The sequence below is a fragment of the Lepidothrix coronata genome, unplaced genomic scaffold (assembly GCF_001604755.1).
Source record: "Lepidothrix coronata isolate B3197 unplaced genomic scaffold, Lepidothrix_coronata-1.0 Scaffold7, whole genome shotgun sequence".
Taxonomy (NCBI): domain Eukaryota; kingdom Metazoa; phylum Chordata; class Aves; order Passeriformes; family Pipridae; genus Lepidothrix; species Lepidothrix coronata.
The window spans coordinates 8,203,444-8,222,911 of NW_016690187.1; the positions used below are offsets into that span (position 1 = coordinate 8,203,444).

At 51.7% G+C, this 19,468-nt stretch overlaps 2 protein-coding genes across 2 annotated transcripts; one reads left to right on the forward strand and one right to left on the reverse strand.

Moving 5' to 3' along the window:
• Positions 1-5,000: 5,000 nt before the first annotated feature.
• Positions 5,001-7,141, reverse strand: HOXD13 (homeobox D13). Its single transcript, XM_017835513.1, has 2 exons — positions 6,442-7,141; positions 5,001-5,658 (listed from the first exon to the last, which is right to left on the reverse strand). Exons 1-2 carry the CDS (start codon positions 7,139-7,141, stop codon positions 5,408-5,410), a joined length of 951 nt encoding a protein of 316 aa, XP_017691002.1. The 3' UTR covers positions 5,001-5,407.
• Positions 7,142-14,715: 7,574 nt separating this feature from the next.
• EVX2 (even-skipped homeobox 2) lies at positions 14,716-17,848 on the forward strand. The gene is made up of 3 exons (XM_017835582.1): positions 14,716-15,139; positions 16,313-16,569; positions 17,195-17,848. Exons 1-3 carry the CDS (start codon positions 14,716-14,718, stop codon positions 17,846-17,848), a joined length of 1,335 nt encoding a protein of 444 aa, XP_017691071.1.
• The last annotated feature ends 1,620 nt before the right edge of the window (positions 17,849-19,468 follow it).

Here is a 19,468-nt window from a genome sequence, read left to right on the forward strand (position 1 = left end):
CTCCAGCGACTGAGCCACAGAGTTCCCCCCCCTTTTTTTTTTTTCCCTTCTTTTCACCCCCCCCACTTTTTTAAAGTCTTATGATAACACTTGAAATATGAAAATACCGAGCTTGCAAGGGGGAGGGGAAACATGGTCTCCACTTCTATAAAAGTGGCCAGGGCGGGCTGGTTGAGCTGCGGCGCCAGCGGAGAGATGAGAGGAAAACAAACATTTGCCGAGAAGACAGGGCAGCCCCTGGTGCAGTCCCCGTGCCGGCAGTGCCCCCCGGCTGGCAGTGCCCGCCGGCTGGCAGCATCCTCTGGGCCAGAACGATACCCACGGTAAGAGTGTGCACCGAGGACTGGGAATAACCTGTGGTGGCTATACGATGTGAATGTTCAGGGCACACGTATGTATTTCTGACCCTAATTACATTCAATGCATTGCATATGCTAGCAATTAAAATCTTAATCGATCGGATATTACCAGCATTGTCATTCTAGCACACTAATGACCGGTATTCTCTTGGGTCCGCACGCCTGCCCTTTTTACACCTTTTACCTTTCATCTACACTCCGAAGCGTTTTTGGGTGAACAACGCTTCTAAAACTCGGAGTCTGTTTTGTCCTTAAAATACAATCAAACAAGCATCAACAAACAGAGAATAACAACAGCAACAACACGGAATTACTCAAGCAACCCCGATATTAGTTAATTAATTAAATAAATAAAATCGAAATACTTCAAGAAAGAAAATACCAGAGTCTGCAGCAGAAGGGGTGTGAGTGCAGCGGTGGGCAAAAGAGAGTCAGCCTCAGGTGGGTACCCCCCTGCCATCTCCCAGGTTGCGTGTGAGAATAAAATGATCCCTTTCAGCGTTATTACTGTGTTATTTGGGGAAGTTATAAGTAGTTTTACATTTTTGATAGACCAAACAAGAGCCCGGATATTCCATTATCTGTCCCATTTCCCTCGTAGCACCAGAGCAAGTAAAATCATATCTGAGAGCATCCTCAGAGGAGATTGCTTGTGTCCTTTCCCAAACCATGCAATTCGCGAGACAGTGGACTTCCCACGGAGGAAAGGCAAAGTCTCGTGTGCTGCACCTAAAGGCACTCGCGAGGAACTGGAGGGCTCGAGGAGGGGGTACCCACAGGCTCCGTGCTCCCGGCCGCTCTCTGCACCGCCGCCCCACTGACCTGCGGGACACTTTGGAGGCCCATCCGTCATCCAGACCGGGCATTTCTGCTCTCGGCCTCTTTCCCAAGAGGATCTCCCCTGGTCTGTGCGAGCCCGGCGTCAAGAGAAGCCTAATGCCCGGACTTCGCCACTTTCATTACCGCGGTTAAAAACTTGTAGGGTTAATTTTGCGTGTTATTCTCCTGTTAATCATAGTTTTAATCTTGGTTTTATTTCTAAGCCGAGATCAGAGAAGTTGCCCTTCTTGACATTCTCCTAATCAAATTCATCTTTCTGTTTAATGGGAAATTGGGGTAAATTCTGCAGTAATTTCATTGCTCTGGAAGAAATCTTTAAATGATTGCCCTCTCCTAGACCACACAGGACCACACAAGCACCGCTGGAGGATATTGCTGACCACTGCTTTTAATTTTTATTGTTTGAGTTATGTCTACCAATTGAATCTCCCACTTATTAGCTTATTTGTATTCTGACTTTTTGTTCCCTAAGAGGATGGGCAATAGGGTTTTTTTCGTAGTCGCCTTTTACGAAAAAGCTGACTCTGATTTTCGGTTCTCGGAGAGAGAAGGAACATTTTCAGTTCAAAGACTATATTTTTGTCCGCAATAAACACAAGGAAGGGATGTGAGTTCCAGTTACCGGAAAGAAAGGTGACACTTCAAACTAATTTTATGGGGTTAGAGAAAACAGAGCTTTCAATTAATATTCAAGTCATCTGTAATTGTTAATTAATTAAAAGAAATCAAAACCTAGAGTAGCTGGAGACAGTCACAGCTGCAGAAAGCGATGTTTATATTTCAATCTGCAGGGAAAAGCATTTACAACAGAAATATCTAGTTCCCGAGGCGACTGGCCACGGAGCGGAGCAGAGGGAGAGCCTTGGACGGACTTGTGCTGCTTTTTCCAGCCACAGCCGGCTGCTGGTTTGGGGGGGCGGCGTGTTACTGCCGCGGGTATCCCCCCGCCTGTGTCTGTACAGGAAATATCACCACTGAGGAGTAAGTAGAGCGACCCGGAGGGCTGCTTTCACACGCTCTTTTCCGCTTTTTTTTTTTTTTTCCTTGGTTTTTAAATAGGCATCCGGGTCGGCCTGGACATCAGAGCTGACCACACGCTATAATTTCACTGGCATATCCTTCCAGTTTACAGACGAAGGTTGCTCTGTGTGTGTCCGAACAGCCTCCCTCGCTCATTTATCACTCGGAAGCGCGGCTCCCGAAGCGAGGGGAAGGTTTCTCGTGCCTATGCCGGGAGCTGTCCAGGAGATGGCAGGATTGCCTCAGACATGGCTGGGAAATCGCACTGCCTTACAGAAGCCAAGCAATGCATCATTGCGCCACTGAGCATTTGCAATTCATTTTGTCGAGGTACATGTTAATTATCTGTAATAATATGCGCTACATTTCAGGCGAATCATCATGTCCTTTTCTCTAAACATGGACGACTGTGACCGGCTGCAGCTGGGACTGCGCGGCGGCAGCCCAGCCCCAGGACCGCGTACAACTGGCGTTCTGGAAGAGTCCAAGGTGTAGCCAAGGAGGTTTTGAATAACGCTCACTAATGCCCCAGCTCCAGGCTTAGAAAACCCTTTTAATCTACACCGGTAGGTAGACGGGCTGATGTGCCCCGGCTTCACTGTCCTCCTCTCTGTAGCTGCTGCCTTCTTAATGATTCTGCATCTTCTTATGAAATTAAAAGGCGACTCCCCTCCATCTGGTACCGATTTGCCAGACAGTTCGGGTTTCCTCCTGCCCTGAAAAAGCGGCTTTGGCCGTGGCCAAGCTGCACCTTCTGAGAGCACGGAGCCCGGCAAAGCCAAAGGTTAAGCCTGGAAGGAGGAAGAGAACAGCCCGCGATGGCTCCGGGGCCGGGAAACAAAACAGCTCTGACAGTGCCCGGCCTTCCATCTGCAGGGAGACTCAGTGGGAGGAAAAACCTCTGTAGAATTAATAGGAGTATGTGTGGGTGAGTGGGGGTGCCAAGGGGGAGAAGACAAGAATTTAAAACATTCGGAGAAAACAACGCTGCATCGGCAGAGAGGGCTGTTCCAGGTGCGTAAATGACGTGTACCACAAGTGTCCTTTTATCCCAGAATCAAACAAAAATGCACTTCGTGATAAAATCCGAAGTGCTCAGAAATGGACTTTTTTCGTCCGTTCGGGGAAAACAAACGCCTCAATTACCGTGAACGTGCAAGCGGAATAGAAAGAGGAAGGAATAGGGCGGAGGAGGCGGAAGATAATCCCCCTATGGAACCAGCCGGTTGCGGAGAGAACGGAGGGGCACCGTCCCAGACCGCCCCACAGCCGGGGAACCGGCAAGTGCCGGTCCGCTTTGGAAGGGGAGAACAAAGGGGCCGTGGGCCGCCCTCGGCCGCCGGGCATCGGGCAGGCCGAGCAGGGCTCAGAGGAAGAGGGGAGACACAGCCTTTCCCCTGCCTCCCATGACAACATTTCTCGCTGGCAACATTTCTTTCTTCCTAAAAATTCTTTTCCATCGACAAGGGACTCTCGGATACCCCTTTCCATCCTTTAATGCACCTCTTATCGTATCTACCTCTCATTTCCCAGGAACGGCGTCCTATAAGTGCCTCTGAGAAGATCCCAGGCAAGCCTGGAGCCCGCGAAACCCCTTCCTGCAAAAGAAGGCGAATTTCTTTTTCTCTTTTTATATATATTGAAAAGAAACCATTTTATTAAAGGCGGTTCAGGAAAAGATTTGCAACATCAGTAACAGTTGGGAAGTCCAGACTGTATTTCCAACACAAAAGCAGATTTTAAGACAAATGAAAAAAAAGATATAGTTTATGGAGAAATAAACTTATCGCATGTCTTACCACATACAATGGTAATCAAAGTGTTTAGAGTAATAGTATATTATAATAAATAATACTAGTTTGGAACACACATTTTAATAATTAGACGAGGCACATTAACAGAGAGGAAATCACTTCTCTCTCCTAGTAGTTGACTAGCGCGTCTGATCACCCTGTGTATATCATAACATGCACACTAGATTTAAAATAATCACAAAATCGACAAAATCCTAGCCTTTCGGCCCATATAAATTATGGTATCTTTTGAACTTCCTTATTTATTGCTTCTGTCATTAACACCCACGGGTTTTTTTGTAAATTAAAAATTAACAATGAACTTCACTTATCCAAGCAGGTTTGTGGGTTTTTTAGCCTCGGTGGTTTTTTTGGTTTGGGTTTTTTGTTTGTTTGTTTGTTGTTTTGGGTTTTTTTGGCGGGAGGAAGGAGAAGAATCTTTCGCTGGTCCGGACAAACAAGATAGAGCGGATATTTTACCCTAGGTCTGCGCAGGTCCATACACACCTCTGTAGGGGCAGCCTCTCCTCTGGCTGCAGGGCGAGCCGGCCAATCCATCACGCCGAAAGCGCTGCCCCCAGGCGCCCCGACCTGAATCTCCGCGGAGCGCCCAGCCGCGCAGCCCCCCGCCCGGGACCAAAGTGCCCCTTCCTGGGAACAGACGGCTCCCTTTTCACCCGGGCATTATGGAATCCTTTCACTGAAAACGAAACTGCGGCAAAGAAAAACCCCAAGCCCAACCTCAAACCCAAACCTGCGGAAGTGGGGAGCGCGGTGGGACATGCCTGGGACTCTGTGCCCCCTCAACAGCTCAGAGAGATTCTCTCTCTCTCGAAAAGCAATTAAAAATTCTGCTGCAGCCAGTAACCCTCCACGTAGTTCTCTCCGGTCCCACTGGACTAGGCGGGTGTTGCCACAGGTCCATATTCCGGCTTTCTTGCATTTTCCGATTGATTTTTTTTTTTCATTCAGCGTGTTTTGAGGTTTACAATACCAAATCAAAACTGACACTTTTTGGCACTGGCTGTTGCTCAGAGAAAAAAAAAATTACAGAAAACCCCCCAAAGAGTTAAGCATTAAAGAAAGTTATAACTGTAACTGTTCAACATATTTAAGTTCGTTTATACTGGCCTAGAGGGGAGAACAGAAAATATAATTAATATTAATATTATTATTATTTTCAAAAAGAAGAAACTGAACTATAATTCAATTCGAGGCTTGTCAACACTCCCTTACACTTACAGAAAAACGCTGACTTTCACGGAAAACAATTCCCGAAATTTCGCCACCACTGGAAGAACAAAAAAAAATTAAATATATTTTCAAGTCTTTCCAAGAGTCTTTAGCTGGTCGTAAATTGAGTTTATATATCCATCACTGTCCGCATGTAATGTATCAAGATACATTGTCTTTCAGTTTGGAGACTATTTTCTTATCCTTCACCCTCCTGTTCTGAAACCAAATGGTAACTTGTCTCTCAGACAGGTTTGTGGCTGCAGATATCCTTCGCCTCTTGTCCTTGTTAATGAACTTGTTAATGGCATATTCATTCTCGAGTTCTTTAAGCTGCAGTTTTGTATACGGCACTCGCTTCTTTCTCCCACGCCGGTAGACACACATATCGGGCTGGTTTAGTGCAACGTCCCCTATTGTAAAAGACATTATGTGAAAAATTAGAATTTTATTACAGGCGTTTAAAGCTTAACCGATATTGTTGGGCACTGGTTTTCATGGGCAAATAAATAATGCCGGGCTGTTTACAGTTTATTATTATTTACGCTACCACATTATTTGCACGTTAGTAAGGCACCACCGAAGCCTTGATGGACTGTCATCACTTTTCAGGCATGCATCTCTAACTGACCATGAAGGGCGGCGAGGGCATTGGCTTTGGGGCCGAGAGCAGGTCTGTGCCCCAGCGCACACACAGAAATCACTTTGGTGAGAGTTTCCCGGGTTTGTTTGCATGTGGTTTGTGCCTCTGTGCCCTCACTGCTTGCAGTCTCTTAAGAGGTCTGGGGCCGGGTCAGTCGCCAGTCAGAGAGGTAGAGGAGCTCAAGCCTTTGAGCCATCGTCCTGAAAACTGCAAACGCGAATTAAACCCGGCCACGGAAGGAATCAGCAGAAGGAACCCGAGGCCTCCCCGGCGCCCGCGGAACGGGCGTCCAGTGCCCGGGCGCTAGTGGAGGAGAGATTCTGGGGTCAGTCCCGCGGGTATGGAAAGCAGAGGGTGAGATTTTCTCTGGGGTAAGGGGTGGGAAGGGGGGTGAGAAAAAGAAAATCCGCCACCCCCACCCTGCTCTATGCGTGTCTGTGCAGCGTGTCCAACTCGGCAGGCCACCCCTGCAGCCCGGGGGGCGGGGGAGGGGACGAGCAGGCGGAGGAGGCACGGGGGAGTTCGGTTCAGACCATTTCTCCCCCTCTCGTACCTGGAAAGGACGATTTCCAGAAGTGTGAGCTCTGTGTCTGATCTTTGGCACAATAAACCTGACTATTCCAGCCATTAGCCAGAGTCCAAGACTGATAGCCCTCCATTGATATGTATGTTTCGTGTCTCGGTTCCCCAGAGCCAAACGTTGAGACCATGTCTATGTACCCAGGAACGTGCTGGTAGGGGGTTGTGTAGCCCTGGTAGAAGGACACTTCCTTCGCCCTGGAGGAGACTTCATTGGCGGGAACACTCGTGCTGGTCAAGCTGGAGACGTCCATATACTTTTCCACGGGAAAGCCGCCAATGGAGGCATGGGGGGGAGACTTCAGGGCATTTTGCTGGATCCCAACCCCGTGGGACATCCTGCAGCTATAGTATCCATTGCCAAAGTGATACCCATAGCCCAGCGCGGGGGCGGCGGCCGGCGTGGCGGAGCTCGGGCAGTCCTTGGTCGGGGGGTCGGGCCTCGCCGCCGCCCCTGAGCGCTCCCCTCCGCCGGCGTAGGCAAACCCCGAGGCGGCAGCGGCGGCAGCGGCGGCGGCGGCCGCTCGGCCCGTGTGCGCCGCCCCGAAAACGGGCGAGGAGAGAAAATTACGGCACTGCCCGGAGGCTCCGCCGCCGCCGCCGCCGCCGCCGCTGCTGTCGCCGCGCAGTCCGTCCATCTCCCAGCTCCCTGCTTTGCTCATGGCCTTGCACATCGCGGGCGGCGGCGGTGGCGGCTCGGTCCCCGGCCGGGCATGATGCGTATGGTTATTTGCCTCCAACAGGTTGGATCCTGGCGGTACGTTTATAAAAACGAAGTCCAGGTTGGGAGGGGGGACGGGGGTGGGGGCGGCCGGCCCCAGATTAGTTTGCCTCAGCCCGGGGGGCTGCTCATAGGCTGCCGTCGGAACATGTGACCCTCCCGCTGCCCGCACTGCCCCTTTCGCCTCGCAGCCCCCCGGTCCGCACCGACGGCGCCCCCCCTCCTCTGTCTATTCCCACCCCCGCCCCGCCGGCGAGCTCCCGCCCCGCCACGGCCCCGGCACTGGAGGGGGGGTTGGGCGGGCGGCGGTGATGCCCCTCCGGAGCAACCCCGGCCCCCGTTGCTTTCATCCCTCCCTTCCTCCTGCCCGCGGCTTCAAAAGGGCCAGCCGAGTACCACTGGACCTTTTGAAGACGCGGGCAGGGGCTCTTTTTAGAGCCGCGGACAGGAGTCTGACCGGATCCACAGCGAGACCTTCTCCAGCTCATTGTTGCGCCTGCAACATGGGGAAAAACCCACATAGTCTTTGTATTCCATCCCCCCCACCTCCCTCCTTCCCGGCGATATATGGAGAAGTGTTTTGTTATAGTGAGAAGGGGTCCCCTGGTTTCACTGAGATCTCGGTCCACGGGAGAACCCTCTTTTAACCCCCCCCCCCCCAGTATTGCTACCGGCCAGGAAAAAGCACCGCGTCTGTGCGCAGCGCAAGATGGTAAACCTGGCACTCATTAGATGTGGCTTTTTTTCCCTTGCAGTGTCAGTTCATGTCGTGGTAAGGCAGTCTAGTTAAAAGGCAGCGTTCGCTTATGCTGACGACTGTTCTCGTGGTGACTTCCCAAGACTGTGGCAAATCCTTCTGTCGTCTCTCTCGACTCTCCCGCTGTGTCAGGGTGGAAATTGCAGGAGCGCGAAGTGCTGGAAATAGAGAAAGCTCCAAAGACGACTCCGAACTCTTGTCCCAGAACTAACCACAACCCCAATCACAACCCCAGCCCCTGCGCCTCTGGACCGGCTCCTGTCCCTCCACGGTTTTATATTGGACACTTAGCCCTTTCTCGGGCACGGAGGGCAAGAAATTGCTGGGAAAGGCGGCAGCTCCGTGGGGAAGGGCAGGGAAACTTCGCGCCGCTGAAAACTATGTAGCTGGGGCCATGTTTACTGTCCCTACGGAGGCTCAGGCGCATGAGGAAAGAGAGGCAGCCTCCACAGAGGTGAAACTGTCCTGACACGATTTCGGGACTCTGGGGCTGTCCTTGCTGAGCAGCCCAGGCAGGGGGTGGCAGGGCCCTCCGGACCCCTGAACTACCGCGGGATCGAAGCAGGTCCCGCAGCAGCAGCCAGTCGCGCAGCCCTACTTTATAGCCTGTTTAATAATCTCCCGCAGTATCTGGAAGCAGGGTTTGGAATGACAAACGGGTGCCAGTAATTACAGCATCAACCGGATGGCATAGGAGAGTTCATGTTCATCAGCTCTGACCACTTAATTGCTATTACTCTTTCATAATCAGCTAAGAAGTTAGCCAGGCGTGATTACATGTTTCGCTCGGTTATCAGCTGAATCAGTATTTAGTCTCAGGACATGAAACCCCCTGTAATTAGGAGGACGTTTTGTCGAGGCACAAGTTTCTCACTTTTTCATGCCCCTGCATGCAACTTTCTAGTGAAAACATTGCTAAAAATAAAAGCCCCGAGAAATGACACATATTTCCATTTGTATTCTCACGTCCCGTTGTGTTTCCTCTTGCAGTAAATGCAGTGAATTTTTCTCTGACGTCAGAATATTTCAAATAAGGTTGCCAAAAGAAAGGAGCACCTAAAACGCAGTGTTTCAGAGCTTTTTTGAAGTCGATTACATCAAAGCAAATCACAGTGCAGCCGCAGCGACGCCCGTAGAGGTCTTCAGTCCTGCCGAGACATCTGCTCCAGCGAGAGCCCCCGGTGTACCAGAAAACTCTTTGGGCGGGTTTATGACTATATATTCAATTGCTTCGATTTTATAATGAGCCGTTTTGTGAAGGGTGTATAAAACAGCAATGTCGTGCATGGCATGATATTATGCATACGAATAAAAATAATGATCTCATGAGCAAAGGTCGGCTCTCTGAGAGCACCCGCCCAGTTTACAAGTGGCAGGAGGCGTCCCGCACTCCCGGCCCCGGGGCCGTGCGGGGCACCGTGCGAAGGCCGCGGCCCCGGCCCGGAGCAGCCCAGTGCTTCCTTTGCTCAGAGAGGACAGTCCCCACCGAGACGTCGCTCCACGTCGGGCAGGGCAGGGGGACCTGCCGCGCTGGCCGGGCCTCTGCCTGCGGGCAGTCCTTGTCTTGCCCCAGCGGCGCTTCCGCGGGTGCCCAGTGCCCCGCCGAGTCCCGCTGCATATTCCATTGACACATTGCACAGGAACCTCCAGAATACACGAGCTATATGGCATCGCTGCAGGCAGTGCTTGTGGTCTCCCCGGAAGAAAAGGTTGTGGGGTTTCTTTTTTTTTTTTAATTCCTGAAATTATCTCATTTCCTCAAGTGCATTTACGATGATTTAATACAGTTAGGATTCTACTCAAACTTTTAGCACAGGTTTTTAGTGTCCGCCTAGTATTCATCTCTCACAGCAAAAACAACCCGAATTTTGATCGCCTCCTTCGTCAGAATTTGCCGATTGTAATCGTGTCTATAGGAATTTGCTTCTGTTAGTGTTTGCTGTAGGAAAAAAAAATCTCTCTCAGGACAGATGGAGAACACAAATATAACCACTCAATTTGTACTTCTCCCAAACCTTACTCCATGCCCACTGCGTTCCGTTATTACCTTTTAACTTGCGTAGAGTTTTTAATAGCTAAACAGAACAGAAGAACTTTCATTTTCCGCTACCACTTTAAAAAATAGCCAGATACAGTAATGAAAAGATTTAACAGCAACGCGGGAAGAATTGTTAAACTATTTTCCCCTCCAGATATGTGCCACAGGTTCTCATGTCTTTAGTTACTTCAGCCTTAAAAAATCCGTTTCGAGTCGGAGAAAGTTTTCTCAGGGCTCCCCGCGTGGCCTCGGTGCAGCGGCCACGGGTGGATGAGCACTGCGGGTACTGAACTTGAGCTCTCTGGTCACGGGCTGGTGCTGGTCGCTCCCTGACTCCAACCTCCGCTTTGACACAGCGCGGAGACCTCGGGATCCTGATCTTGGACCAGCTGCAACCTAAATTGAACCATCAGTCGAGTCCCTTTGAGACCTGCTTAGGCTTTATCATTTGAATTAAACCCCGTCTGTGTGCAAAGGCAGCCCCAGAAGACATCACGCACCCATGAGCCTCGCGTAGCACCCGCGGGATCTCCGCCTGGGCGGCGCGGGGAGGGACGGTGCACAGGGCCCGCGGGACTCGGGGATGTGCTATGCTCGTGTCCTTTCCTCGTGGGTGACATTTTACAGATAATCTGGACTGAACACGCCCCAAGACTGGCCCTACGCTTATATGGCGGTCTGAGGCGGAGGGGAGATGCGGGGCTGAGCAGGAGCGCACTGCGTGCTCAACATGCAGGACACGCGTTGCGCGGGTGCGGAGCTGCCTTGCCAGGCGGCCTCCGACTGGCACAGGGAGGGCGGGCAGGGCTGGCGGAAAGGGCGGACGGGGCTGCACGGCAGGATGGCAGCACCTGCTGGCAGGGCAGGCGAGCAGGACGGGCAGGGCCGGTTGGCCGGTCAGGAAGGTCAGGTAGAGCCTGTGGGCAGGGCCAGAGGGCAGGACAGGGCGGGCAGGGTAAAATAGGCAGGGAAGAACGGGCAAGGCTGGCGGGCAGGACGGTCAAATCAGGCAGGGCAGGTAGAACCTGCGGGCAGGACAGGACAGGACGGGCAGGGCGGGCAGGGCTGGCGGGCAAGACGGGCAGTGCCGCCGAGACGCCGCCAGGTGGCACTGCCGCGCCTGCCGGCAGCGCTGCCGCCCCCGCCGCGCGGGTCCCCCGGACCGGACCCCGCTCCCCCGGACCCCGCCAGGACCGGCTCCCCGCGCCCCCGCACGCCCCCCCCGACCAGCACACCACCGCCTGCTCCCACCCCACAGACCGCGTCCCGGAGAGTTTGCGCTGCCGCGGATACCTCCCCGGCGCTGCACGCCGCCCTGGGACCCTGCTGGCAGCCTGCCCCGCCGCGGGGTAAGAAGCAGATATTCCCGCTCGCCTTCTCAAGCACACTCTTGGTGAAAAGCTGCCCGCGATGTTTGTCTCATTCAATACGAACTTCATTTCAATTAAGCTACCTGACCTCTTTTCCCCGGGTAACATTTAATAAACTAACACTGAAATGTTCTTTGATGCCTCCAGCAATAACTTTCAAGGTAAAAATCTGGCCAAAGGCCTAAGCAGCTATTTAAACTTACAGGAACAACTGAGTAAACAGAGTCTAACAAAAGCTCGCATATTTCGGCAGTTTCTCGGCAGTCTCTGTAACTTCCTCCCCCTTTGCCCAGTAATATCACTTTAATGTCGGAGGTTCTTCAGGCTTAGCTGTTGGTTTTGAACAACTATAAACATATTCCGAAAGATCTTTTTAGACCTTGCTATTCTTTTTTTTTTTTTTTTTTGGGGGGGGGAACCCCACAAAACCAAAACCAACAACAACCTCCCCATCACAAAAATAAGCAACAATCAAAAAACCCCACCCAAAACATAAAGCCCCCAAACAACATACACCCACGAACAACAACCCAACAGATAAATATCAGTGCAGTAAATGCCTCTAGTTTACTGACAATATAAAAATAGGCAATTAGTTTATTTGGGGGTTGACGGTTTGGGGTGAACTGATTAACTGCATTGCAGGGAACAGTTTTGTAACCTCACCTCTACCTAGTGGAAGATTACTAGCGCCTCTTATAATATTTTATGTCCCTTGCATATGAATCTAGCTGTATTTTAAGATACTCTGTACATAACCTAAGGTATCAGTATTATTTAAAAGGTGCGAAATATAACCCTGGTAAAGATCATTCATAGCCGCACTTGAGTGTAACTTATTTTTCTTACACTGGGGCTTTTCACATAAGTCTTTTCCATCCGCTCCAAATAACATAAAAATCGTTCCCTCTTTTCTAGTGGTGCAGTAACATTTTTTGAGTCTAAAACTGTGCCTGCTCTGGTGGTGTGCACACAGGATTTGCCTCCGAGATGTGGTATCTCGGCTGCGGTTTCCGAAAGAGCAGGGGGAAAGATGCTCGCCGCGTTACAGCATGTAAGAAAACAGACGAGGGCGCCAAACGACAGCAATAAAATCGGCCGCAGGTTTCCGCTCCGCCTCCGCCCCGCCAGGACCGGCGGCCGGGCCGCCGCCTGCTGCGGAGCCAGGCACGGCGGGGGAAGCGGGGACCGCAGGACCGTGGCGGGGCTGCGTGGGCGCCGGGCCCGTCGGGCGGGGCGGGGCGGTGCCAGATTCTCGGCTGCGCTCCGCGTGTGCACCCCGGGGACAGCCCCGTCCCTCGGGGAGGGCAGCGCGAAGCCTCCGCTCCCGGCCCGGCCGGAGACCCCGCGGGATGTCGTCTGCGGTCCTGTGATCCGCGCACCGCTCCGCTCCCCTCAGCACTGGGCCGCTCCGCCGCCGCGTCCCCGGGCGAGGAAAAGTTGACGTTTACTTTTGTCTGTTTTGGAGGCTGTAAAACTCAGGACACCACACTGCAGTCTAAATTCACATTTCGAAGGGCTGACATAAAACTCTCATTAATGGAAGGCTGGACTTTGCAAACAACGCCTAGAATGCTTCCTAAATATTTGGTAGAATGTTTAGGGAGACTTTAACACGTTATTAAAAAAAATCTGTCAAGTATCCCATTTTCGAGCTATGAATCATGCGCAAGAGCACAAGAACTTAGGAGACGTGTGAACCAAGATTAGTAGAAACAGTTCTCCTTGGAAAAAAAAAAAATCGAGCCCGCGTTTGATTGGGGTGTTTCTCCGGGCGATGAAACTCGGATTCAAGGGGTCTAAATACTAGACGATGTGGGTGAAAAAAAAATCACGGCGAGAATAAAGGCTGGGCAGCTATCGAAACGCACTCCAGAGATGCTAACGACAAAGGATTTATCTTCGTTTAAATGGTTGCCATCAGCGTCATTATTACTAGCTAAGTTACCACTGAAGGGAGACTTTCCGACTGTCACGTCTGCCGAGCGCGGTAGCCCGTGTCTCCGGCAGCGCGGCGACGCTTCGCCCCGCGGCACCTGGCAAAGAGCGGAGGGATGAGCTAGCTGAGCCACAGGTAACTTTGGAGAGAGGGTGCTAAGATGATGTTTCTGATAGCTCGGAGCCTGTAGTCAATATCTCCCACCCATCACTTAATTCTGTGGTTATTTTTTTAATTTTCAAATGCGTAAGTTTTATTGGCGGTGGGGAGAAAAGAAGCAGAGGGCTGGAGAGAAACCTGCCGGGAGGATTAGATGGACGCCCGTGGAGTGTTTTAAATCACGAATGCATTCAGTGTCCTTCGGTTATTTCCCTCCCCTATCATACCGTACGACGGTCAGTAGTGTCCCAGAGGGATGAAAAAGCGCAGACTAGTTTCGTCGATAAACAGGATTATAGAAAGTAAAAAAAAAAAAAAATCTTATTTAAGGAAGCAACAAAGAAAAATTTAAGACTTGTCATATACTAGATTATAATAAATATTTAAATTTTCAGGTAACTGCTGTAGGTACGCTCGAATCTGTGCGTGATTATATTTGTGCGGGTTTATAAAGTCTGGGCATAAGGTCCGCGCGTGTGAGAGGGTGTGTGGGGGTGTCAGTGTAAATTCCTAAATAAAACTACTAATGTGGTCTGGAAATGGGAGGGAAAAATAAAGAGATATCAGCGGCAGGAGGTTCTCGGTCCTCTGGTCCTCTTCCAGCAATTCCTTGCGTTGTGATCTAAAATACGCCTCAGAAATAATAATAAAGAAAAGCATTATCTAATATTTAGCATGTAGTTCTGTCCGAGGACAAATGAGAAAGAAGCTGCATCATTAGGACCTAAAAGGCAACAAAACAAAAATCAGAGCATAATGATGCACCTAAATGAAGGGGGAAATGTTGCACAGCTCATTTTATTAATCAGACTGTCAATTCCACCCCAGAGGCCAAACCCCAGAGCAATTGAAGCAAGATCTGATCAAGCTAAGGACAAGAGCTTTACTCCTCACTTCTTGTCTTTCTTTCTTTCCACCTGGATATATTTGTCTGCTCTGAAGCCGCCTTCATTATCCACTGACAGGAGCTTGTATTTATTTGCTTATAAACCTGTTACAATAAATGATTATTCGAACAGCGTCATTCGTACCTTAATGACGAGCACCACTTTTTGATGAATGACATTTCGGGCTAGAAAGGATGTATGGGTCATTTTGACCAGTCATTCCCTCGCTTTGGCATCCCACAATTTTTACACCTCCCTCAAAAACAGATAATAATATTTAGAGACACTTGCCGGGCTGAATGTGAATTAGCCCCTGCTGCAGCTCATCATTAGTACAGGACCAGCCCTGCAACTTTGACATTTTTTATAAAGCTGAGATGATGGAAAGAATAAGAAAAGAGATGATCCTGATGGAGAGAGGGCTGCACAGCCCTACAGCTGGCAAAAGGCTCTCGAATTTGTCAGACTCAGCTGGAAATGCAGTGTTGGAGGCCCTTGAAAATTCTCCGCACAGTGGTCGCCTCAGCCCGAGACTGACTGCCGCCTCCCTGCACAGCGCTATAGGGGACATCTCCGCCAAAGGCAAATTTGAAATAGACACTTTATTCAATCTTCAGCATCCGAGCAGCGAAAGCACGGTCTCCTCCGAAATCCCGCCGTCGGAAAGCAGGAAGAAAATCAGCCTTTATTCCGAAGTTGCTCAAGAGGCAGATATGAACAGTGATGTGGAGGTGGGCTGCTCTGCGCTCCGCTCCCCGGCCAGCCTGACTTCTTCCCAGCTGAAGGAAAACAGTAACAAAGGTAACTCTTCCTTTATCATCTCCATCTAAGCCCCGCGCTTTGCCAACAGGCTTTAAAAACCAAAGGAAACCCACCGCCACTGCCAAAGTTGCTCGCTTCTGCATCAGTGCTCTCTCTTCTGCGAAGACAGAGCTCCAGGCTGTAAAATATTATTGCAATTACTGCGCTATCCCGATAACCGAGACACACTGCTCGGGCAGCTCCTGTGCGGGTGCCTTCGTGTATGTGTATGTCTGTGCATGCCCAAATCCATTGATATGTAGATATATATCCAGAGTATATGTGGGCACAAATATCCACCCACTTATATTTAGGCAAAGCTTTCTCCACTTATTTCCCCGAGCTCTTGGAGTTCTCGACGTCTCTTGAGCTGTATATGCGTCTATATACATACATAGATTAAATTAGAGGGAGAGAGGGGAATGAAAGAAAACTACTCGCATTTGTCTGTGTGTGTCCTTCTCTGTGTATATGCAACGTGCTGTCTGTGTCCACCTCGGGGTAATTTGGCATTGTTCACTTTTCCTCTGCTTGTAACAGGGGGTTTGAAACAGCCTCATCTCCTTCCCCATGCTTTGCGGGCCACGGTGATGGACGGTGGTTGTTATTATTGCTGGAGGTTATTGGGGAGGTGGAGGTAGATGAACGGTGGATTTCCTAGGGGCCACAGTGCATGCCTTTTTTGTCAAATGTGCCAGAGAGAGGAAGGGATGCTCGACGTAACGCTGGAGGGGGGGGGGAAGCTTTTGTGGCTGCTTTTATTTCTTATGTCTCAAACGAAAATAAAGAACGGCAGTCGAAGGGGAACAGGCTAGTGCCTAGCCCGGGATGCTCGCAGGCCCGCGCCCTCGTCTGCTCTCCCCTGAACTCATCTGCCCTGCAGTCCCCAAGCCCACCCCATCTACTGAGAATAAAGCGGTTATGAAGTTATTAAAAAAAAAAACAACAACAAAAAACCCCAAACCCAAACAACCAAAACCAACCCAAACAAACAAGCAAAAAACCCCGACAACCAACCTCCGAATCCAAATTTATCGATTCTGCTAGCAGAAGGGATTTGTAAGAATGACAGGTGGCCTTGAGCACGGGCGCAGCGGGCCCTGTTCGGCCTGGCCGGGAGGGTTGGGGGACCACCCTGTCGCCCGCTCTCATCCCGGTGCCCTCGCCCCGCAGGCTACGCGGAGAGCAGCCCGACTCCCAGCGCCCCCGCCGCGGCGGCCGCCCCCGCCGGCGGCATCGGCAGCCTGCACAGCGGCGGCGCGCTGGGCGGCTCGGCGGCGGGGGCCGACCAGGTGCGCCGGTACCGCACCGCCTTCACCCGCGAGCAGATCGCCCGCCTGGAGAAGGAATTCTACCGAGAGAACTACGTGTCGCGGCCGCGGCGCTGCGAGCTGGCCGCCGCCCTCAACCTCCCTGAGACCACCATCAAGGTACGCCGTGCCCCGCGCCCCGCCGAGCCGCCGCCGCCGTCCCGCGCAGCCCCGCGGTGACCCGCTCCCCCGGGCCGCGGCCGGCTGCGCTCTCCGGCTGAAGGACTCGCAGAGCCCATAGCTATTGATCACCACTCGTGCTCGTTTGCGTCTCCTCACCCAACACTTTTAATTTGCTTTTTAAAAAGTTGTTATTACCGTTATTTTTGTTGTTTGGGGGGTTTTTTGTTGCTGCTGTTGGTTTTTTTCTTATTTTCTTCGTCAGTTTTTATGGCTTTAGCCTACTTCCTAAAGTGAAGAGGTGAGAGAATGAACGCAGCTGTTATACACGGGGAATGAGCGTCAGTCCCGTGAAGACATAGTGCTGCGTGGGGAGGAGGGAACGATTCAAAGGGAAAACGTTTATTCAGATCTAAGGGGTTCCCCTCGACTAGAAGGGGGAACCGTACCCACTGCTCCCCTCGGTCAAGGTCACGGGCGATTGCTCCGGGGGGGAGAGGGGTCTCCCACAAGCGTTGACAGTGGGTGTCGCTGGGTGCCCGCAGGTATCCGCGGCGGGAACGGGTGCGGCGGGGCGAGGACTGGAGCGGAGCTGAGGCCGCGTTGTGCTTGTCTCCCCGCGCAGGTGTGGTTCCAGAATCGGCGGATGAAGGACAAGCGGCAGCGCCTGGCCATGTCCTGGCCCCACCCGGCCGACCCCAGCTTCTACACCTACATGATGACCCACGCGGCGGCCACGGGCAGCCTGCCCTACCCCTTCCATTCCCACGTCCCGCTCCACTACTACCCTCACGTCGGGGTCACTGCCGCCGCCGCTGCCGCCGCTGCCTCGGGCGCTGCCGCCGCGCCCTTCGCCACCTCCATCCGCCCGCTGGACACTTTCCGCGCCCTTTCGCACCCCTACTCCCGCCCGGAGCTGCTCTGCAGTTTCCGACACCCCGGCCTCTACCAGACGCCGGCCGCCGCCGGCCTCAACAGCAGCGCGGCCGCCTCGGCGGCAGCGGCGGCGGCGGCGGCGGCAGCGGCGGCGGCGGGGTCGGGGCCGCCGGGGGGCTCGGCGCCCTGCTCCTGCCTCAGCTGCCACAGCAGCCAGACGGCGGCGGCGGCGGCGGCGGCGGCCTCGGCGTTGGGCTCGCGGGGCGGCGCGGCCGCCGACTTCCCCTGCACGGCGACGGGGCAGCGCTCCGAGAGCGGCTTCCTGCCCTACTCGGCCGCCGTGCTCAGCAAGGCCGCCGTCGCCTCGCCGGACCAGCGGGAGGAGGCGCCGCTTACCAGATAACTACCCCGGTCCGGTCCCGGGGGGTGTTTTGTAGAGGGGGTCGAGGGGGGTGGGAGGTGGTGGGGGCAGAGGGTGCCCCCGCACTCGGCCGGAAAGTTATGTCTATTTTTTTATTGCTGACCGCCCCGCTGCGGGGCGCGGGACCGGTGGGGAGGGCGCCCCGCGGCTCCTGCGCCCCCGCGGAGGCGGCCCCGCGGTGCTCACTGCCGGGCGCTGCGGGGTCCGCGGGGTGCGGGCGATGGGGGCAGGGAGGGGCAGCCGGCGGAAGGGAATGTGTTTCTGGCCTTATTTTTTTTTCCTTTATTATAATTATTATTATTGTTATTTCGGTTTGAATTCGAGTAAATGGGAAATGTCTCGCGTATTTCGGTACAAGCGGTAGCTAATGAGGCAGCTGCGTCCGGGCCAGTAACGGGAAGGGAAGTGTGAGATAGACAGGATGGGGAGAGGTATTTTTTAAGATCACGCTTTCTATCTACCATAATCCACGTTATCTGGGAAATACTTGAATCTCTCTAGGTGTAGATTGTTGTCCTGAAGCATTGACCTTCCAGACACTTTTCTAAATTTGATTCTTTTCTCAGCGTCTTTCTCTTCTCTCGATAAAACGGCGCTTGGATTTATTTCTCACGCATCTCTATCGCGCCTTTGCCTCTGAAAAGCCACCACTGGGTAACTGAGACCTCCTATACCAAACCATTGCTACTGGAGGGACTTCCTTGAACTTGAAGAAAGGCACATCAAAAACCACCAGTGTTACTGCCATGTCAATTTTGATGCTAATAATGTGCAGATTATGACGAAAATTGCCAATCATGTTCTCTGATGGACCTCCTTTGAATGTGGAATTGGAAAAAAGTTCCCCGCACAGAGACCTGCTGTCAAGTACTAACAACCCGCTAAGGGAAGTCATTAGAAGAGACAGATAAGAGACTTGGTACATAAAACATTGTTCTTGGTGCATAGAATGTATGTTATTTAATGTTATCTCTCTTACCTGAAGTGATTTCGCACAAGAAAGCCACTTTCTTATCATCTCAATTGCCAATTTTCATTTTGGTAACTTGGACGCCCCGGGTAGACTTTTCTCTGTTAAGTTGATATTCCACCAATGTGAAGAGCCTCATTAAATCAAACCCAGATATTTCCATAATGCTCCCTACAGAGCCACTTCACTCTTCACATAATGAGATTTTTCTGAAGAGTTGAAGCCCTCATCTAACTTGCTATTGCTTGTTTAGGCCCTGTGTGAATGTGAATACACACTCACGTATGCTCTCAAAAAAAAAAAAAAAAAAAGAAAAAAAAGAAAAAAAGAGAGCAAAAAAAAAATCTCTATTATATATTTCTAATAAGTGTCCTGAAATACTTCTATTTTTAAGACACTGGATTTTTTTCATATTCTAATAATGAACTTTCAGAAAATGATTTTAAAAGCTATGCTGATTTGTTCAGTGAACATAAATCATAGGGTCTTTTTTTGTCCAATGGAACGGATATCTTGGGAGGGGGTAGAGAAGGGCAAAGGAGAAACATCCCAGGCTTCTGGAGCAGATCCCTAACAAGACGTGTACATTTTCTGGATAGAGAACTTTAAAGCAAGGTAGAAGACACCTAAAC

What these genes read in the sequence shown, in the direction of transcription:
- HOXD13 (XM_017835513.1), bottom strand. Translation starts at nt 7,141, where the DNA reads ATGTGCAAGGCCATGAGCAAAGCAGGGAGCTGGGAGATGGACGGACTG. An exon ending in CTGGAAATCGTCCTTTCCAG is followed by an intron (nt 5,659 to 6,441) that starts GTACGAGAGGGG and finishes CTTTTACAATAG; the next exon opens with GGGACGTTGCACTAAACCAG.
- EVX2 (XM_017835582.1), top strand. Translation starts at nt 14,716, where the DNA reads ATGATGGAAAGAATAAGAAAAGAGATGATCCTGATGGAGAGAGGGCTG. An exon ending in GAAGGAAAACAGTAACAAAG is followed by an intron (nt 15,140 to 16,312) that starts GTAACTCTTCCT and finishes CTCGCCCCGCAG; the next exon opens with GCTACGCGGAGAGCAGCCCG. An exon ending in TCCCTGAGACCACCATCAAG is followed by an intron (nt 16,570 to 17,194) that starts GTACGCCGTGCC and finishes CTCCCCGCGCAG; the next exon opens with GTGTGGTTCCAGAATCGGCG.